Raw genomic sequence first — 21,844 nt, 5'->3', positions numbered from 1 at the left:
TGCCCTTTAATTATATGAGATAATTTTCCCTCACCTTTCTTTCCTCCCTCTCTAACAGTACATCACTTTCTTCCTCTATTTCTATTCTTCTATTATGATCATTAACACATAACAAAACCACTCCCACACCTTCTGTATAGTCAAACTTCTTATATGACTCCATGACTTCTAATGATAGATTTCAGAGGGTACACATGATCATTTCCCATATTTCAATGTAAACAATTTATCCTTAGATTGTTCCTTATAATTCATTTACCTTTTTCTGTTTCTCAAATTCCATGTTTGAACTTCAACATTTTCACAGTTTTTGTCTGTTCATCAGATAGATAATTCCCCCAAAAAAGATACATAGTTCCAAGGAAAATAAGAACACATTTCATTTATTACTTGTTAAGGGGAAAAAAAGAATGGACAATTTCACAATAGTTTCAAGCTAAACGATTGAGAAAATATTTGAATTTATCAAAAAGCAACTAAAAGTTTTATAAAACTGAAAGATGACATGACCAGTCACAAAGCTTATATATGTATAGAGGCAGAACCTTAACCCAAATTGTTTCAGTTCTAAAGGAAACTTGATGCTCATTATGATACTGTCTCTTTGTCTATTAGCTAGACAACAGTTGCTGATATGTATTAGTAGAGGCTATTTACTCAATAGGAGTTCTCTCAAAGTTTTAGGAAAAAAAGTTTTCTTTAAGAGCAATGCTATACTATCAAATCTAGGTAGGAAACTATTTAAAACATCTGAAGTCTTGTTTTCATTGAACCACATTATTTTAGAGCTGGAACTCACTTAGCAGCTATCAAGTTCAACCTGCACACAAAAGGATTTAACAATATGTTTATACCCAAGAAACACAAGTCTAGTCTCTCCTTGAGATCTGCAAGGAGGGGGAATTCAAACTAGCTTAAGGCAGTCCAGTTAATACTTAAACATCTTTATAAGTAGGAAAAATTTCCTTATTTCAAATCTAAAGTTGTCTCTGCATTTCCTATCAATTTCTCCTAATTATATCCTCTGGAACCAAACAGTCTAATTTCTCTTCCACATGACAATCTTACAAAACCAGCATTTTCCCATTAAGTCTTTTTTCCAAATTGCTCATACTAAACTAACTCAATTGATTTTAACATGACAAGGACTAACAACTTATTCACTAACCTGACTGTCCTGCTTTTCAATGACTGTGATACTTAAAACTGAGTACAATAAATGTAAATAAAATAAAACAAATGTAAGTAAGGTCCAATGAAAGAAAAGTATAAATGGGGCAGCACATTGATGGGTGACAAGCTTTGCATGTGAGGAACAGTAAGAAGACTAGATTGGTAGAACTTCAGAAAGCAGGAAGAGTATAAATGTATTTTTTTTAAAAAGTTAAAATACTTTTGGAGCCAGGTTGTGAAGGGCTTTAAATGACACATATATGTAGCTAGGTTTAAGCTTGTTCAACTATTTGCTTAAAACTCATGCCAGTCAACATTGATTTGTCAAAAAAAAAGTCTGGATTCTAGTCTGTCTCATGTGTTTGAATATAGATACAAGGAGGAAAAATCGACAATATGATCAGTGAAAAACCAGCTCCAAAGTAATGTCCATTTTTATTTTCTCATATTAATCTCAATAGAAACACTTGGACTTTTACTGAGGGATAAGTAGTATAATACAATGGAAGGAATACTAGTTCTAAAATCAGATTTTGTTTTAATTCCTACCTTCAATATTTATACCTTGTATGACCCAGGGCATTTTGCCAGACCTTAGTTTCCACATCTATAAATTGAGATTGAGCTAGTCTGCACATTAAAACCCCTTCCAGTTCTAAATCTGTGATCTATAATTTTTTTCTCCTCCCATCCAAAAGTAATATTTATTTTATTAAGCAAAGTTATTGGGTAATATTGACTGGTGTTTATTATAAATGTTGATCTTGCTTCCAAATCACATCTTCTTCATCTAAAGAGAATCTAAAGAGAAAAAAAGTTCAATAATTTGGCTATATTATTTACATTTTGTATATCTGCCATATTTAAATATTCACTGTTATAAGTCAACAAAAGTTAAATGTTATCATAATGTTCCTTTAATTTCGATCTTTAAAGTTTTAACTCAAGAAGTTAATTTAAAATTTATGAAGAAAAATTATTTTCTGACATGCAATAAAACACAATTAGAAATATAAGGGCTTCTACAGAAATTGAAATTCATTACAAAATCATATTGAAAAGATAAGTAGTCATAACATCTATATGTTTGATATGATAGAACTATGTCCCCTGATCTTTGTGGAGGGTACTTGCCAGTTGGCCACTTGGCCTGGGGAAATTCTAAAAATGATCCCCACTCTCCTACTAGTTTCCTAGGGAATCACCCACCTCCAATTAATTAATTAATTTGTGAATCACTTTGGTCTGGGAAACAATCACCACTTTTTATTGATTTGAAAATTAGTCCCTAATGGCTCCCTAGTCCCAAACCATAGAAGACTAATAAAAGACAAGATTCTGTACCTAAATCTTTGCTAAATTCTATTTGGAACTGGCCTGCCCCGGTAACTTCTCAGTGTGAAAATAAACTTTTTTTTTCTTTTTTTGCCAAAAACTTCTCCCGCAGATTGGGACTGGGAATTCTTTCATGATTCCATTGCTGTTAGGGTATCTCTTACCCCTCAACATTTTTCACCCCTAGATATGTTTACCATCTATAAAAATGTTTATTTTGTTATAGGAACACTTGATATATAAATTAAAACCCAAATTATTTCTTAGTTCAATAAAGGAGTGTTCCAGGAAGAACAAATGCTAAAGAAAAAAATACTAAAGAATTTTTTTTGTTGTTGATGATGATAAGAAATAAATCAAAAAACAAAAGGCAAAAGATTCTTCTTCCAAATTTTCAGAGAAACTTATTTACCAATTCTATAGAATTTGGCAAAGATGGACAAGATATACGAAATACAAATAAAATAAAATGAAATGGTATCATATGACCATCAAGACTGAAATAGCAATTTGCTATAAATCTCCCCTACTACTACATCTAAAACTAAGAAATTAAGCTTCATATAATAAAGTAATTTCAGCTTATTCCAAAGATAAAATGATATTATAATCTTGTACAAAGTAAAAACTCCATCAATTAATGCTAGAAAAATGTCCACACACTTGGTTCTCCTCAAAAATGAGGTGATTCAGGCCAATTCTAATGCACTTGTGATGGAGAGAACCATCTGCAAACATAGAGGGCCTTGGGGATTGAATGTGGATCACAACATAGTATTTTCACCTTTTTGTTGATGTTTGCTTGTTTTTTTTTCTTTCTCATTCTTTTCTTTTTGATGTGATTTTTCTTGTGCAGCATGATAACTGTGGAAATATGTTTAGAAACATTACACATGTTTAACTTATTTTGGATTACTTGCTGTCTAAGGAAAAAGGGAAATGGAGAAAGAGGGAGAAAAATTTGGAACACAAGGTTTTACAACAGTGAATCCTGAAAACTATCTTTGCAAGTATTTTGAAAATAAAAAATTCTTATTATGAAAAATGTCCACTCAAAGAACTCACTGAATAACATTCCTTCACAGATTCTGAGGTTTGATCATAAACTAGGATTGTCACTGAAGATTTGGATGTAATTTTTTTCCTGTATCTGTAATGTTTCTCCCCAGACATCTCACTCTTTTCCCCTTTGCCATAGAAGAAGCTAGAAGTCATTATTCTGCTAAAATATGGAAAACTGAACTCAGCACAAAAACAGATAAACCAATAGTTAAGCAACCTAAAAACTGAGGGGAAAATGTAACTCTTTAAAACCTTATTATTTTTTCTTCCTGGACACCATGCTTCCTTTATAAACTCCCTGGTTTTTCATGTTTAAATGTTGTACTTAGTCTCTGAGGGCTTTCCTCCCCATCCCCCCCACAAAAAAAAAAGGAAATTAGAAGTGAATTAATGTCAGTTATTAATGCTGTAATCAATATTTTTTAAATTAGGGAGGATCAATATTAGGAAAATTATTAGCATAATTGACTATATCACTAACCAAAATACCAAATCCACATATGTGCTTGCTGATGGTTTTAAATAGATGCTACTGATCATGTTAAGGAAAACTCCATTTGTTCCTATACTCCCTAGTATTTGTAATAGGAATGGATGTTGGATTTTGTCAAATGCTTTTTCTGCATCTGTTGAGATTATCATATGATTTTTGTTATTTGTGGGAACAAACTAGAACTATTCCCAATAAGATCATGGCTGAAACAAGGTTGCCCACTATCACTATTACTTTTCAATATAGTATTAGAAATGTTAGCTTTGGCAGTAAGAGAAGAAAAATAGGTTAAAGGGTTTAGAGTAGGTAAGGAGGAATCCAAATTATCACTCTTTGCAAATGATATAATGGTATACTTAGCGAATCCTAGAGAATCAACTAAAAAACTACTAGTAACAATTGATAACTTTAGCAAAGTTGCAAGATACAAAATAAATCCACAGAAAAATCATAAGCATTTTTATGTATTACCAACAAAGTCCAGCAGCAAGAGATACAAAGAGAAATTCCATTTAAAGTAACTGTAGATGATATAAAATATTTGGGAGTCTATCTGCCAAGACAAAGTCAGGAACTACATGAGCACTTTCCATACAAATAAAGGCAAACTAATCAGATGGAAAAATATCAAGTACTCATGAGTTGGCTGAAATGATAAAATAAAAATGTCAATACTACCTAAATTAATCTACTTATTCAGTACCATACTAATCAAACTCACAAGAAATTATTTTACAGATCTAGAAAAATTAATAACAAAGTTCATAGGAAGAACAAAAATCAAGAATCTCAAGGGAAATAATGAAAAAATGCAAATGAAAGTGGACTATCTGTCTCAGACCTAAAACTGTATTATCAAACAGCGGTCATCAAAACCATTTTGGAACTGGTTAAGAAATACAGTAGTTGATCAGTGGAATAAATTAGGTTCACAAGACAAAATGGTCAATGATTATAGTAATCTAGTGTGTGAAAAACCCAAACCCCCAGCTTTGGGATAAGAACTCACTATTTGACAAAAACTGCTGGAAAAACTGGAAATTAGTATGACAGAAACTTGGCACTGACCCATACCTAACACCATATATGAAGATAAGCCCAAAATAGTTTCATGATTTAGACATAAAGAGTGATATTATAAGTAAATTAGAAGAAGAATGGAATAATTTACCTCTCAGATCTGTAGAGAAGGAAGGAATTTGTGGCCAAAGAAGAACTGGAGTTCATTATTGAACACAAAGTAGGCAATTTGAACTATATTAAGTTACAAAGTTTTTGTACAAACAAAACAGTACAGACAAGATAAAAAGAGAAGCAATAAAATAGGAAAAAAATTTACATTCAAGTGTTCTGATAAAGGCCTCATTTTCAAAATATAGAGAGAATTGACTCAAATTTATAAGAATTCAAGTCATTCTCCAATTTATAGATGATCAAAAGATATGAACAAACAATTTTCAGATGAAAAAGTTGAAACCATTTCTAATCATATGAAAAGGTGTTCTAAATAACTACTGATCAGAGAAATGCAAATTAAGACAACTCTGAGGTACCACTATACAACTCTCAGATTGGCTAAGATGACAGAAAAGGGAAAACTGGGGAACTAATTCGTTGTTGGTGGAATTATAAAATGATCCAACCATTCTGGAGAGCAATTTGGAACTATGCCCAAAAGGCCATCAAACTGTGTATACCCTTTGATCCAGCAGTGTTAGTATGGGGCTTATATCCCAAAGAGATCTTAAAGGAAGGAAAATGACCCATGTGTGCAAAAATGTTTGTGGCAGCCATTTTTGTAGTGGCAAGAAACTGGAAACTGAGTGGATGCCCATCAGTTGGAGAATGGCTAATAACTTCTGTATATGAATGTTATGGATGATGTCAGAAAGGGCTGGAAAGACTTACATGAACTGATTCTAAGTGAAATGAGCAGGATCAGGAGATCATTGTAAATGGCACCAACAAGATTATGTGATGATCAATTTCACTCTTTTTGTTGTTTGCTTGCATTTTATTTTTTTCATTTTTTCCTTATTAATCTGATTTTTCTTGTGCAGCAAGATAATTGTATAAATATGTATTCATATATTGAATTTAACATATTTAACATGTTTAACATATGCTGGATTACTTGATATCTAAGGGAAGGAGTTGGGGAAGGAGGGGGAAATTTGGAACAGAAGGTTTTAGAAGGGACAATGTTGAAAAATCTAAGCATATGCTTTGAAAATAATAAGCTTTAATGTAAAAAAATAAAACAATATAAAAGAAAAAAAATTAGGGAGGATAAAGCCAAGTGGCAGAGTACAACAAGCTCCTCCATATTCCCCCATAAAACAAAAATAATGTAACAGATTGAATCATGATGAATAAATCCAAGAAAAAAGTTATAGTGAATCAGTTTTCCAGCCCAATTTGGCATAGGAGATAAGACAAAGAGGTCTATAGACACTAGGAAAAAATGTCTAGCTGGAAATATATCTTGTGGAGCCAAGGAGGAGGAAGTTCCAGACTATATTGGGCTATTGTGATGGAATAGGTGCCAACTGAAAGCTTCCTTGTCTAGTACCTAGTTCTAGATCTGGGCAGATTTATCTCTATTAAGCACCTTCTGAGAATTGAGCCATTATTTTAGATAATGTGTCACTCTAATAACAAGGTAACAATCTGGTAACAATCAGAGGCCATGCTTGGTGATCCTGGCTGGAAATCTGTCACTTATTAGCTGTATTGTTACACTGGACAAATTACATAACTTTTCTGAGTCTTACCTGTAAAATGAAAGGGTTATACTAAGGTGACCTCTACTACAATTCTATTTCAGACCGACTGTAGGCTGAAAAGATACTTTTAGATGCCAGATCTACAGTCTGAGTTAACTATTCTTGTTTCTTGCCATCTGCAAAACAGATAAATCCCGTTCTTTAAATAGTTCCAAATGCTTTGTAGCTATAGAGGCCAATCATTTTAATACTCAAATGCTTTGTAGCTGTAGAGGCCAATCATTTTAATACTAATATTATGTAGCTGGTGCTACCAAATTGCAAATTGCTCACAGGGCAGAGGAACGATACATAGTAGACAGGAATAAGCTACAATAGCACATTACTAAGAAATTTGCATGAGAAAAGATGTAAAAATGCATTTATTGTGGATGTGCATGATCAGAAAACTACTGTTTATATAGTACTATAAATGGTTTATAAGTCCCTTTGCTTATAGCCTGTAAAGTTAGTGACTATGTTATTAATACCAACTCAGTCATTCTACAAAAACAAGAAGGGGATTAAAGGGAGGATAGATTGCAAAAAGAATTATTCCTAAGCAAAAAAAATGTACAAAAAAGGTTTTTTTTTTGAGATTTCATTAGATTTTTCAATTTTTAAATATTTTTATTTGAAATTTTGAGTTCTGAATTATCTTTCCTTCTCTCTTTCTCCTGCTTCCTACCTGAGATGGAAAACAATCAAATATGTTATACATGTGAAATTCTGTGAAACATTTCTATATTAATCATTTTGCATAAAACTCAAAAAAGAAAAGGAAAAAAAGTAGAAAATAACATGTTTCAACTTGTATTCAATCAATATTCATCCTTGGGAGGCTAATGCTTCATCATTAGCCCTTCATCGCTGATGGAGCTGTCATCAAACAGGAAATGACTAAAAGTTTTGTTCTGGTTTTTAACCTAAGAACCATAATTCAGGAAAAAATACAAGAAAAATTTTCAGAATTTTTAGAGACAACAAATCACTGATTAAGATAATATAGAAAAAAAATCCAAACTTGCCCTTCAAACTCCAAAATTTTAACAATTTCAATAACAAATGTTGTAAACTCTGAGGATAAAGACTCTCAAATATGAAGGAAAGACAATTTGAGTAATATAAATTTATTCCACATTCAAGAGAAATCATTAGAAGAAATGGAATAATATATTCTAAAAAAAAGCTTCAAACCAAAATAACATATGCAAATCTAAGTCTAATCATCAATGAAAAAACATCAACTTTCAACAAGAGAGGAAACAGTTTTGAAAAAAGCCAATGCTGAATATATTATTTGATTTGTAAAACATAATGATCAAAAACATGCTAAGTAATGAAATTAATCATTCCATATTATTTTTAAGGGAAAGACAGAATTATGAGACAAAAAAGCTGGGTTTCTTTTTTGTGTCATAGATTTTATTGATAGTCCAATGAAGCCAACTGGCTCTCAAAAGAATGTTTTTAATTGCATAAAATACAAAGGAGTACAAAGGAAATTAATTATATTGAAATGATGTTATCAAAAATTTTAAAAGTCCACAGAATTTAGGTGAAGAATTATTAGTTTAAATATTTGAAAGAAGCCTAAAAAATAAAAAACAAAGATGGAAGAATTGATCTGAAATACTATGAACTAAATTCCCTGATTTCAACTGAATCAATATCTTTTGGGGAAGGAAATAGCAGAGAAGGAAACTACTTACATGGGGGAGCAAGAGAAGAGGAAGAATTGCTGATGTAATATGAACAATGAAAGAAAGGCTTTTCCTCTAGATTTTTGCACTGAAGAGCCATTGGATCATGAAGAAAAAGTATCTAAAGTGAGAGATGGGAATTTCATGATGGATTTGGTGTAGAGTCTGCATTGGGAGACCTTTCCTATTCTTCCATACTTCCTTACCCTCATCTCCCAGAAAGTTGTAAAAAACAAACAAACAAAACAAAACAAAAATGCTCAACCCAGGCAATACATTAGAAGGTAAACAAAAAAGATCAACTCTAAAGAACTTAATAAGATCAAAATATTTATTTCTTCCACAGGAAAACATTATCTGCAATTCTTAAGAGTGTTATTATTACTTGAGTAGTGTGAAAGAGCATTCAGAGATAGAAGGCTTGAGGTTTCATATGATAAGATGATCTTTAAAAATAAAAGTCGGATTGCTCTCCAGAATGCAAAGTTGCAGGATACAAATTAAATCTACATAAATCATTAGCATTCTTATATGTCACTAACAAAGTCCAAAAGTTAGAGTTACAGAGAGAAATTCTATTTAAAGTAACTACTGATAGTATAAAATATTTAGGAATCTATCTGCCAAGGGAAAATCAGAAACTATATGAGTAAAACTACAAAACACTTTCCACACAAATTAAGTCCGATCTAATTAGAAAAATATTAAATGCTCTTGGACAGGGCGAGCAAATATAATAAAGATGACAATACTACCTAAACTAATCTATTTATTTAGCTATACCAATCAGACTCCCAAAAATTATTTTAATGACCTAGAAAAAATAACAATAATGTTCACAGGAAAAAAAAAAAAAAAGGTCAAGAATTTCAAGGGAATTAATAAAAAAAAATTGGAACTATGTTCAAAAAGTTATCAAACTGTGCATACCCTTTGATCCAGCAGCGTTGCTACTGGGTTTGTATCCCAAAGAGATCTTAAAGAAGGGAAAGGAACCTGTATGTGCAAGAATGTTTGTGGCAGCCCTCTTTGTAGTGGCCAGAAACTGGAAACTACGTGAGTGCCCATCAATTGGAGATTGGCTGAATAAATTGTGGTATATGAATATTATGGAATATTATTGTTCAGTAAGAAATGACCAACAGGATGATTTCAGAAAGGCCTGGAGAGACTTACATGAACTGATGCTGAGTGAAATGAGCAGGACCAGGAGATCATTATATACTTCAACAACAATACTGTATGATGATCAATTCTGATGAACGTGGCCCTCTCCAACAATGAGATGAACCAAATCAGTTCCAATAGAGCAGTAATGAACTGAACCAGCTACACTCAGCAAAAGAACTCTGGGAGATGACTATAAACCACTACATAGAATTTCCAATCCCTCTAATTTTGTCCACCTGCATTTTGGATTTCCTTCACAGGCTAAATGTACACTATTTCAAAGTTCGGTTCTTTTTGTTCAGCAAGACAACTGTTTGGTCACGTATACATATATTATATTTAATTTATATTCTAACATATTTAACATGTATTGGTCGACCTGCCATCTGGGAGGGGGGGAAGAGGGGAAAAATTGGAACAAATGGTTTGGCAATTGTAAATGTTGTAAAATTACCCATGCAAATATCTGGTAAATAAAAACTATTAAAAATAAAATAAAATAAAAGTCAGGTAGGGAATAGTAATATGAAGCAATTTTCTCATATAAATGAAGCATGAATAAAAGAACTACTAAAGTGTAGGTAAAAGGAGATGAAGGGTAGGTAGTAATAGAACCTTATTCAGAACTTGTTAGCTTAAAGATGGAATAACATATGCATATCTCTAGAAGGGTATCAAAGTCTTTTTAACTTTCAGAGAAATAGGAGGGTGAAAGCACAGAATAAGGGACACATTTTTAGAAGAATGCACAAATCAAGAAATAAGAAGGTAAAGAGAGATTTTTAAGAAAGATTCTTAAAAGAGGGGAGAAGATAAGTGGGGGACTCAAAAGGGTGAATTGATAAAGGAATAGGAGGGTAAGGGAAGACGATAAGGGAAAGATTTGCAAATTAGGGAAGTGGTAGTTAAACATCAATTAGTGTCTGAGGAGAAAGAGTATAAAAAGAGAGGGAGAGAAGGATAAAGAATGAGGATATATAACTAGTAAGTTTAGTTTTGAGTTGAATAGAATGAACTCATCCATAAAATGGAAACAGATAGCAGAATGGCTTAAAAATTAGAATCTGGCAATATATTGTTTAGAAGAAATATATTTTAAAATGAGGATTATATAGAGTAAAAAAAAAAAAGGGGGGGGTGGCTTGAGCAAAATGCATTATGCTTCAGCTAGTGAAGAAAAACCAGGAATAGCTATACCTGATCTAGAACTATATTATAAAACAACAGTCACCAAAACCATTTGGTTTTGGCTAAGAAACAGACTAGTTGATCAGTGGAATAGGTTAGGTTCACGGCAAGATAGTGAATAAAAATAGCAATCTAGTATTTGACAAACCCAAAAATCCCAACTTTGGGGATAAGAATTCATTATTTGACAAAAACTTCTGGGAAAACTGGAAATTAGTATGGCAGAAACTAGGCATGGACCCACATTTAACACCACACACACTAAGATAAGATCAAAATGGGTCCAAGATTTAGGCATAAAGAACAAAATCATAAATAAATTGGAGGAACATGGGATGGTTTACCTCTCAGACTTGTGGAGGAGGAAGGAGTTTGTGTCCAAGGGAGAACTAGAGACCATTATTGATCACAAAATAGAAAATTTTGATTACACCAAATTAAAAAGTTTCTGCACAAACAAAACTAATGCAAACAAGATTAGAAGGGAAGTAACAAATTGGGAAAACATTTTTACAGTTAAAGGTTCTGATAAAGGCCTCATCTCCAAAATTACAGAGAATTGACTTTAATTTATAAGAAATCAAGCCATTCTCCAATTGATAAATGGTCAAAGGATATGAACAGACAATTTTCAGATGATGAAATTAAAACTATTTCCACTCATATGAAAGAGTGTTCCAAATCACTATTGATCAGAGAAATGCAAATTAAGACAACTCTGAGATACCACTACACACCTGTCAGATTGGCTAAGATGACAGGAACAAATAATGATGAATGTTGGAGGGGATGTGGGAAAACTGGGACACTGATGCATTGTTGGTGGAGTTGTGAAAGAATCCAACCATTCTGGAGAGCAATCTGGAATTATGCCCAAAAAGTTATCAAAATGTGTATACCCTTTGACCCAGCAGCGCTACTACTGGGCTTATATCCCAAAGAAATACTAAAGAAGGGAAAGGGACCTGTATGTGCCAAAATGTTTGTGGCAGCCCTTTTCATAGTAGCTAGAAACTGGAAAATGAATGGATGTTCATCAATTGGAGAATGGTTGGGTAAATTATGGTATATAAATGTTATGGAATATTATTGTTCTATAAGAAATGACCAACAGGAGGAATACAGAGAGGCTTGGAGAGACTTATATCAACTAATGCTGAGTGAAACAAGCAGAACTAGGGGATTATTGTACACTTCAACAATGATACTGTATGAGGATGTATTCTGATGGAAGTGGATATCTTCAACATAGAAAAGAGCTATTCCGATTCCAATTGATCAATGATGGACAGAATCAGCTACATCCAGAAAAGGAACACTGGGAAATGAGTGTAAACTGTGAGCATTGGGTTTTTTTTTTTTTTTTGTTTGTTTTGTTTTGTTTTTCTTCCTAGATTATTTTTTACCTTCTGAATACAATCCTTCCTTTGCAACAACAACAAAATTCGGTTCTGCACATATATATTGTACTTAGGATATACTTATAAGATATTTAATATGCATGGGAATGCCTGCCATCTAGGGGAGGGGGGTGGAGGGAAGGAGGGGAAAAATTCAGAACAGAAGGGAGTACAAGGGATAATGTTATAAAAAAAAAATTACCTATGCATATGTACTGTCAAAGAGAATGTTATAATTATAAAAATTAATAAAAAAAAAGAAAAAAAAGATTAAGGTCTCATTTCAATTACACAGAGAACTCTTGTCAAATTGATGTAAACTGAGATCTTTTGGGGGAAAATAATGGGGGTGAACCCTGAAACTTCCCCCTTCTCGAGGGAAGTTCTTGGGTTTGAGACCCAAGAACTCTGGGAGACGCCCACCATCAGGGAATCAAGTTAAGTGGTCTTATTCAGTTGGAGAACTTGGCCAGGGACATGGTCAAACCCTCTGTGGAGTTGAAGATTAGTCCTAAACCACTCCCAGCAGTTCAAACTCCCAGTTAGGTGATTTTATTCAATTGGAGATGTTGGCTTGATAGCATGCAAATTGCTCCCCAGCACCCAGGCCAAGATTTATCCATATAACCAAAGATTAGTCAAACTGTCTTTGCAAAAGTCCTAAACAGGATTATGCTTGCCAAGGAAACTCTCTTTTTAGCAAGTTGTCCTGCAAAGACTTTTTGCCCATTAGTAAAGATATTCTCTTCTCAATTTTAACCTTTGTTATCTTCCTAACAGGAGTTTTTGCCCACTGAGAAATCTGTCTTCCTAGCAAGCTGGCTTCTCGGTGCCAATAAATCCCTTTTTGCCATATAGATTTCAGGTTTGTGAATTCTTTCACATCGGACCTGTGCCTCTGACCAGAGGGGATCTCTCCCCCCATTCCTGCATCTCATCAAAATGGTCAAAGCATATGAACAGACAGCTTTTTGATGAAGAAATCAAAACTATAGTCATATAAAAATGTCCAAATCTTTATTGATTAGAGAAATGCAAATGAAAATAACTTTGAACTATCATCTAACACCTATCAGAATAACTAAAATGATAGAAAAGGAAAATGACAAATGTTGGAGAGAATACGGGAAAAGAGGGATATTAATACATTATTAGTGGAATTCTGAACTGAATCAACCATTTTGGGAGCAATCTGGAATTATGCCCAAAGAGTCATAAAATCTTTTGCCTAGCAAGAGCACTAGACCTGTTTCCTAGAGTGATCAGGGAAAAAGGAAGAGAAACAATGTTCTAAAATATTTGTACCAGCTCTCTTTGTAGTGGCAAAAAATTAGAAATTGAGGCAATACCCATAAATTAGGGAATAACTAAAACATGTTGTGTTACATGATTGGGATAGAACTAGGGCAAGGTAGCATTAGATATATTAAACACTTTAAAATTCTATGAAAAAAGTTTTTGCAAGAAATCAAGAAAAAGATTGACTAACATAAAGGAAATCCAACTAACATTAAACTATTCTGCCTGATCAGAAACTCTAAAGGCAATGAAATAATATGTAAAGAGGAGACAAACAAATTATCAAATAAGAGGTAAAAAGAGTAAGAAATCAATAAATTAAACCCTAAAATTAAGAAAAGGAAATGAAAATCCAAAACTCTATCAATTATGTGATTTTTGTGATACACTTTTAAATGACTTAATCATTAAATCATCAAATTGGAAATCATGAAATTAAAGTGCATCAAACTAAGATCTCTTGCACTAGGAGACAGAGAAGTGATGAATTTAATGATAATCATTTAGTACCTACATCCCTGACCTACTATACAATATATCTCAGTGGTTTTCCAGTCTTCCTGACAACACAGTCACCTCTCCAGTATGAAGGCCAGTTTAAAAATATCTCAGAAGACATGATGGAGACTGTTTTATATGGACTGACTACAAGTAACCTCAAAAGAAGAGAGAACCTTTGTTAGAGTTACTCATAGCACAATAACTGTCCTACTGATAAATTGCATTTAGGATTTCATATTTCAGTGATAAGGGAAGTCTGAGAGAACTATGAACAGTCTAAATAATAATTTGATATAACATGAAGTGATCTGATCAGCATGGCTTCATATATGGATTGCTTATAAATAATATGAAACCAAATTAAGTATCAGTAAATAAAGGACCCCTTTATTAAAAAAGGACTAGAGTCAAAGGCTATGCAAGCAAGTCAATTCCATAAAACATAAAGCTTTAGGACCTAAAAATGATATTAATAAATAAATGCTCCATCTTGAATTATAGGTATTTTCAGCTAAAGAAAAAAGTTTCGCCAATTATTTTAAAACAACCTATCAACGGAGTTAGATCCTTTCTTAATGTCTATCCTTTGCTGATGCTTATTCCTGAAAATTTACAAGAAAAATTTATAGGTTACAACACAAACTTGACTTCAATATAATTTATTATCTCTGTAATAATTTTGAAATGTACATTCTACATAAGTTTATGGAAACTTATAAAACTGATAGTTTTCTCTCCAAATTAAATGTTCAAAGTCTATGATATTATATCATTTCCTAACTGGAAAGGTATTAACTGAGCTGGGTAGTGAAAGAAATGGATATTTCTCTCATATTAATAAAGGATTATTAAAATTGGGGCAATCCAAGCTTTTTCTCTTTTTTTCCTATCCAATCTCCCAATGACAGGGCTGATGGAAGAAATAATTAACATTCTCTATCTTGCTACTTCACCCAATTAAGTCAGGCTTTGGTGGAAGATAATTTCCTTTCTCAAGGCAGGTGATGGTCTGGATACAGAAAGAGTCTTTTTGACCAAGAGTTACATGATATCAATTTCAGCCTTTCACTGGAGTGAGCTTTCTTCTCTTTGTAAAGTCTACTTCTCATTAACTGTTAATCAGTCAAAATTGACTATCACCCTCAAGACATTTCTCTTCCACAGGCATATAAACCATGAATCCATTGTCATGAGGGCCTTTAACATTTGAGAATATCACTGAACTTTTAGTAAAAATTCTGACTTACTTAATAAAATTATTTAGTTATCCAGAAATGATATCTCTCAAACATATTCAATACCACAAAAGATGGTAAATACATTTTAGAAGTATTTTAGAGTAATGAACTATTTGGAGATGCCCAATTCTACCACAATCACAAGGAAATATAAAGTAACTCTGAGAATTTAATAGAAATCCCATGGCACCCAGGTTCCCTTCAAGTTCTGTCTATTTATATTTTATTAAGGTGATTAGTGAAGACAAATAAATAAAGAATACCGTTTATACCATCATTCAGCATTCCTAACTCTCCTCCCACAGCATACAAGGCTGTCAATCAATGATCAAGCCAACCATCAACTGTTAAATTATTATTGGATGACCTGATCCCGGTATGACAATTCAGCCAGTCAAGAATTTACATTAAGAGAGGTAACTCATAGTTTCCTCTACTTACAGTTTAATTAACTGCACTACATTAATTAAAAGATCTTGCATATAGCTCTGATATCTAGGAGGCTAGATACAGAAGTCATGGATTCAGAGAATCATACAATTTCAGGCTAAAAATGGCTTTGAAAATACTCTAATCTAACCTCTTGAAGGCAAATGAGGAAGCTGAGATCCAAAGACAAAGGAAAATAACTTGGCTCAAATTCCCAGAGAGAGCAACCAGCACTTTCTAAAAGAATTGAGAGCCTTTTACTTAAATCCAGGGTTCTTACTATCACTTTTTTTTTACCAAATTAGGAATCACTAACTCAGGAGTTTTTAGTCAGAAATGTTAAATAATTGCACAAAAATTGGCTTGAAACACATGATGAAGAAATTAAAGCTCTGTATGAAATATAGATAAAGATAGTTATAAGCTTTGCCACTTGACAATTCTAAAGCAATGATTTTACAAAGGCAAATGAGGATTTTTGAGAGATGAAAAATAGTGTTAGGAATGAGAATGACAGTAACACAATATCCCACTCTTGAATATACAATCAAGTATATAAAGTTAACAATAATCTATCAAAGCCTCTAAATTTAAAAAAAAAAAAGAAAAGAAAAGAAAAAAAACAACTTTCAGTATGTTACCAAGTTTTAAATTACCTGTTTTTTATGTTGAGACAGAGGTTGGATACTTTATAATGAGAAGGCATTGAAAATTCTAAATTGTTCCTTCTTATGCATATTTTTGTGTTCCTATTTACATTTACAAATGTTGGCTTTTCCACAGTGGCTGTAATGAAAAAAAGTTCAAATTCTAAATGATATGAAACTATAAAGCAGTACTAAATATTTTTGCCACATTCAATCAATTCGACAACCATTTATTAATTGCCTACTATGTATAAGTAACTGGTTTTGGAAAGATTTTTGCCCCAAATATGTCAATATTACCCTAACCTAAATTTTATATCTTTTTTTAAATCTCTCTATAAATATCTTTATATCTATCTTTTTATCTGTTTATTTTTATTTTGTTTGTTTCATAAAAATGTAAGTACAAATGGTTTGTACCAGACAAATTTTCTATAAGCATAAAGAAACTACCTATTTAGATCTCCAAACAACAATGCTTATGTAACTAATAAAGTACATTTGCAGATACTACCTAAAATGAAAAGTATATAGTTTTTTTTTCATATGTAGTATGTATATTTTTCTATATATACATATACTGGCATATATAAGTATGTATAGATAATCATATATGCTATTAAAGAAAATGTGCTTTTGTTCAAAGGCAGTGACTGACACCTTAAGTTTATATCTACCATTTTTTCCTTCCCCCCTCTCACAACACATACAGATATGCTCTCCAATTCATATGTTTCATTCTGTCATAGATGCATACATATACATATGTGTGTATGTACACACAATTGAATATGCAAAATTAAGAAACTCTTCAAAGATTTGAGGAATTAAATAAGTCTCAAAAGATAAACTAAGAATTCATAATAACTTTTATCAAAACTGTTGCTATTGATAATTTAATCATTGTTGAATATATAAAATTAGCAGAGACCTTTAAACATACATAAAACACAATATCTCCTATAATAGTCCCATTCTAGGAAAGAAACTAGCCAATAAAATAGCAATGAAAAGTGAAAATGTTATAAATAAAATCATCTTATGATACTCAAGAATAAATAATACAAATTATTTTTCCAAACTTTTAAAACATAATCTGAAACAGTTATTAGCAACTCCTGAAAAGTCAATTGCCCAGTTAAAAAATCCTATTTATAAAGCATCTGGAAGAGAACAATACTCTTCCAGAATAAGATACCAACTAGAGATACATTTGTAATTTTTTCTATATTTGCATTCTTTACAATATAAATATTCAGTGAAGGATTATACCTAGCAACCATCTATAGCTCAATATGATTAAATTATTCATATAATCAAAACATTTTCCTTTTAAAATTAACTATATGGTAATACACGCTGACAAAATGGGAATGCTTACTAATGAATGAAGATCTAAGGAATGAATACTTTCTGAGCATGGAGTACACTGAAGTAGAGCAGACTCAATGCCAGAATGGGAGTTTGGCTACCCAGAAGGTAGAATGAGGAAATATAGAGGGCAGATTGGAGTAAAAAAATCAAGGGATACAGACAAATAGATAGAATGATAACAAATATAAATTTATTTGACTCTGTACTTATTGCCAATGAAAATGATTTATTTGGTATATCACAATGCCTCTTTCAAAGGCTATTTGCATACTGTTATTACAATAGTTTAGAAATTTTCAATTATTTATACTTTCTGCTATTACAAAAACCTAAAAACTCTGTTGCCTATTTTAACAAATATCCTTATAACAAATTTAAGTTAACTCCTCAAGAATATTTAAAGAATTATGGAATTAGTGAACTAAAATAAAACGAGCCAGGACAACTACTTCAGAAATATTTAATGTTAATTCACAAAACTTCTTTAGGAATCTAATAAGAACTAGTAAAAAGATATTTATATCAACTAACATTCACCTACTTAAACATAGATATATACAAATATATTTATTTGGACATATATGTAATATATTGTATGTTTTAAAGTTAAAAAAATTAATAATACAAAATTTAGCTGAATTTAAAGATATTTGCCATTGCCTCTTAATCTTAAAGCTATAGATACTATATGGTTCTCAGAATCTTAAATATATACTTACCAGTTTCTTCCTTCTTCATAGAAATCTGATTTACCATATGCAAATCGAGAAGATCTAAACTGACTGAAGAATTTTTAGAGGATGATAAAACCCCCACAAACTTCTTTGATTTTAGCTTTTTCTTCTCAAAATATTCCTAAAATATTTCAAGGTAAGGGAAAATTTGTTGTAGTTGTGTAGTCATAGGATTAATTCAGTAATATGTTATTGCTGTTAGTGGGATAACACAGATGCATGTTAATAAATATTTATTATTATATTAATATTATTAAAGAATCATAAACAAAATTTGGGGTAATAATTTCATATTTTTATTCTGTAGCCTTTTAAGTCAGCCCCTATTTAATTTAGGCAAAACAAATCAATGTTAATTTCTAGAAAATCATTTGAAGATCTTGAATTTCACAACTTACTATAAGCTTTCTTTTATTTTTATAATAGCTTTTTATTTTTCAAAATACCTAAAAAGATAGTCTTCAACATTTAACCTTGCAAAACCTTGTGTTCCATAACTTTTTCCTTCCTCCCCACTTTCTCTCTTTCCTAGACAGCAGGCAATCTAATATAGGTTAAACTTATGCAATTCTTCTAAACACATTTCCACATTTTACATGCTGCATGAAAAAAATCATTATCAAAAAGGGAAAAAAATGAGAAAGAAAAAAACAAGCAAGCAAACAACAAAAAAAAAAATGTGAAAATACTGTTATGATTTGCATTCAGTTCCCATAGTCCTCTCTCTGGATACATATGACTCTTTCCATCACAAGGCTATTGGAACTGCAATGAATCACCTCATTGTTGAAAACAGTCAAATACATCACAGTGGATCACACATAATTTTGTTGCTATGTACAAATGTTCTCTTGGTTTTACTCACTTCACTTAGCCTCAGTTCATGTAAGTCTCTCCAGGCTTTTCTGAAAACATCTTCAAGCTTTCTTTTAGAAAATAAAATTATTGATAACATCTTTCAAGGAGAAATCTCCATGGATTAGCATCCAAAACCCCATTCTGGTATGATAACACAACTTCCTTCAGTTATGGTGTTGATTGTTTTATGTGAGACACCTTTTTAAAAAGGTACGCCAAAAAAGAAAAAAGGCCTTAGGGAGTGTTAACAAACAGCCTTTGACCTTGTCCAACCTTTTAGAATTCTCTGATCTCAGACATTAGGCAAATTACAGCATAATCCTGTCCATAAACCCTATGCAAGGTCACACACATACCACAGAAGTACAAGACACATGGAAAGTTACCCAGGAACACTAGGGGCTAGAGTAGCTTTTTTTTTTTTTTTTACTACGTCCTTTCATGAAAAGGTCTTACCTATGAATTCAATTACTTATGCAACTATGGAATAAGAAGCTAATTAAGAAAAACGACAGAGAAGTTCGAGAAAGCAAAGTGTGTTCTTATTAGGGATACTGGCAACAACTGTTTCCTTCTTGTTACCACAACTGAAACTGTCCTGCTTCCCTGACTATGCTAACATTGACACTTTCTGAAAAACTTAAAATTCCTAGGATAAAATATCTGAATTCAATCATTCATTAAGCATTTATTAAACACCTACTTTGTGTCAAGAACTTGTCATAGAAGTAAACTAATAAAAGCTTTACTCTAAAAGAGCCATGACTATTCTTTCTTCACAAGTGGAAGAAATGCCTCTTTTTTTGGGGGGGGTATTATTTGGATCTGTAATTTAATTAGGTTAGGAAATTCCCAATGAAAAAACACCCTAATATAAACTGGCAATTACTATACAACAGAGAAGCTTCCTGGAACTCTGAAGGGTTAAGTGACTTATTCAGGATTGCATAACCAGGAGGTATCAGAGATGGTCATTTTATCCAGGTTTTTCTGATTCAGAAAGCTAACTCTTCACTATGCTGCAAACAAATGCTCTCTACTCTCAAATAAGCAGCATCCTCTCTGATAAGGTCTTTTTCAATTCATTTAACAAATATTTTATTCCTCCCATCACATACACAAATATTTCCTTGAAAAGCCTTTCAGGAGAGTAATTAGACATGGAGAATCCAAAGGAGGTAGAAGTCAGTTGTACCTTGGAATCCCAGGGAGTTATCTATATGCTCTAAGACCACTGGTTCCTCTTGACCTAGAAAAAATTATTAGGAACTTGGTAACAATACCTTCCAAGGACCAGTAATACCAGATATTAATTTCCTACACTGTCAAGAAAGATGCTATGGAAACATTTTTCTCCCTCCTATCAATAATCTATTGATGATTTTCAAATGATCTATGATTCTTCATAAATGCTACCTTTTTCAATGTTGACTTAAAAGTGTGGAGAAGAAACATGGAATAGTGGGAAGAATGTGGGAAGATCAGAGGTCTTGGATTTGAATCTCAAGTTCTGCTACAAATTAGGTATCCTTGAGAAAAGACATTTAAATACATTTAATCTTTCAGGGCTTCAGTTTATTCATGTGTAAATTTTGGGATGAGGAGTTGGATTTGTTTTTTACATAAAATTACAAACAGAAGTCACTTAGGCTCCTAATGCCCATAAAATATATTTTTGATGTTAGTTAATCATGTAAAATTCTTCGTGGCCTCATTTGGAGTTTTCTTGGCAAAGATATGAAAGCAGTTTGCTATATCCTTCTCCAAATTATTTTACAGATGAAAAAACTGAGAAAAACAGGGTTAATATGCGTTCAAAGTTACATAGCCAGTAAGTATATGAAACAACTTTTTCCCTGCTGCCTCAAATAGCCAAGTCAAATTCTCAACCAATTTCTAGTCCCAATAAGGAAATGCCATCCACCTGAGCTGAATATTCATAAGTGACTCTGGGAACTTCCACCAGGTCTGGGTCAAGATAGAAATGATTTACTGCCCTCCACATCTGACATCAATTACCCATTCTCAACTAAGGCTATTTCCAGAGTATAAAACTTCCCTTCTCAGATTCAGACTTTGAAGCTTATTCTGCTCTGCCCCCCCCCCCCCCCCAATCCCATCCTTTCACACTCAGATCTTTGTTTCTAGACAGGACTTTCTTCTCAATCTGGGTAAGTTCCTTTGCATCTGTGGAATGGAACCTCTGTCTGTATTGTCATATAATGTGTGAGTTGAGAGAAATGATTATTAAGTACCAAATACTGGGAAGAAGCAGGATTTTTTCCCTTCCTCATTTAAAGATTAGGTCAAAGCTTAAGGTCAGGGTGGATGATGAATGAACTCTTGAAAGAGCTTTTTGCAAAGAATTTAATTTAAGATGAATTCCAGCCAGTCTGCGTTCCTCTCAGCTAGTCTGAGCAAAGGTAGATCCCTTTTTGCTTAAATTGACCTAAGCAAGATAAGAGTAAAAGTCTC

General features: G+C 32.4%; 1 protein-coding gene and 1 long non-coding RNA gene across 2 annotated transcripts in view; both read right to left on the bottom strand.

Annotated features, from left to right (window-relative positions):
• LOC141543764 (uncharacterized) overlaps positions 1-19,518 on the bottom strand; it is an 87,163-nt gene extending 67,645 nt beyond the window's left edge. Inside the window, exon 1 of the long non-coding RNA XR_012482515.1 lies at positions 19,377-19,518. This is a non-coding gene — a long non-coding RNA (uncharacterized LOC141543764). The remainder of the gene's footprint in view (positions 1-19,376) is intronic.
• On the bottom strand, positions 786-18,620 carry REDIC1 (regulator of DNA class I crossover intermediates 1). Its single transcript, XM_074267222.1, has 4 exons — positions 18,497-18,620; positions 16,413-16,542; positions 3,293-3,372; positions 786-1,974 (listed from the first exon to the last, which is right to left on the bottom strand). The coding sequence occupies exons 1-4, from the start codon at positions 18,531-18,533 to the stop codon at positions 1,964-1,966; spliced, it is 258 nt and encodes an 85-aa protein (XP_074123323.1). The 5' UTR covers positions 18,534-18,620; the 3' UTR covers positions 786-1,963.
• Positions 19,519-21,844: the final 2,326 nt, after the last annotated feature.

Source organism: Sminthopsis crassicaudata, chromosome 5 (assembly GCF_048593235.1).
Source record: "Sminthopsis crassicaudata isolate SCR6 chromosome 5, ASM4859323v1, whole genome shotgun sequence".
NCBI classification, from domain to species: domain Eukaryota; kingdom Metazoa; phylum Chordata; class Mammalia; order Dasyuromorphia; family Dasyuridae; genus Sminthopsis; species Sminthopsis crassicaudata.
This window is presented reverse-complemented; position numbering and strand designations above follow the sequence as displayed.

Coding starts and splice junctions, on each gene's coding strand:
- REDIC1 (XM_074267222.1), bottom strand. CDS start 18,533: ATGGTAAATCAGATTTCTATGAAGAAGGAAGAAACTG. Junction 16,543..18,496: donor TATGAAGAAGGAAGAAACTG/GTAAGTATATAT, acceptor TTTTCATTACAG/CCACTGTGGAAAAGCCAACA. Junction 3,373..16,412: donor TGTCTCAACATAAAAAACAG/GTAATTTAAAAC, acceptor ATATTTCCACAG/TTATCATGCTGCACAAGAAA.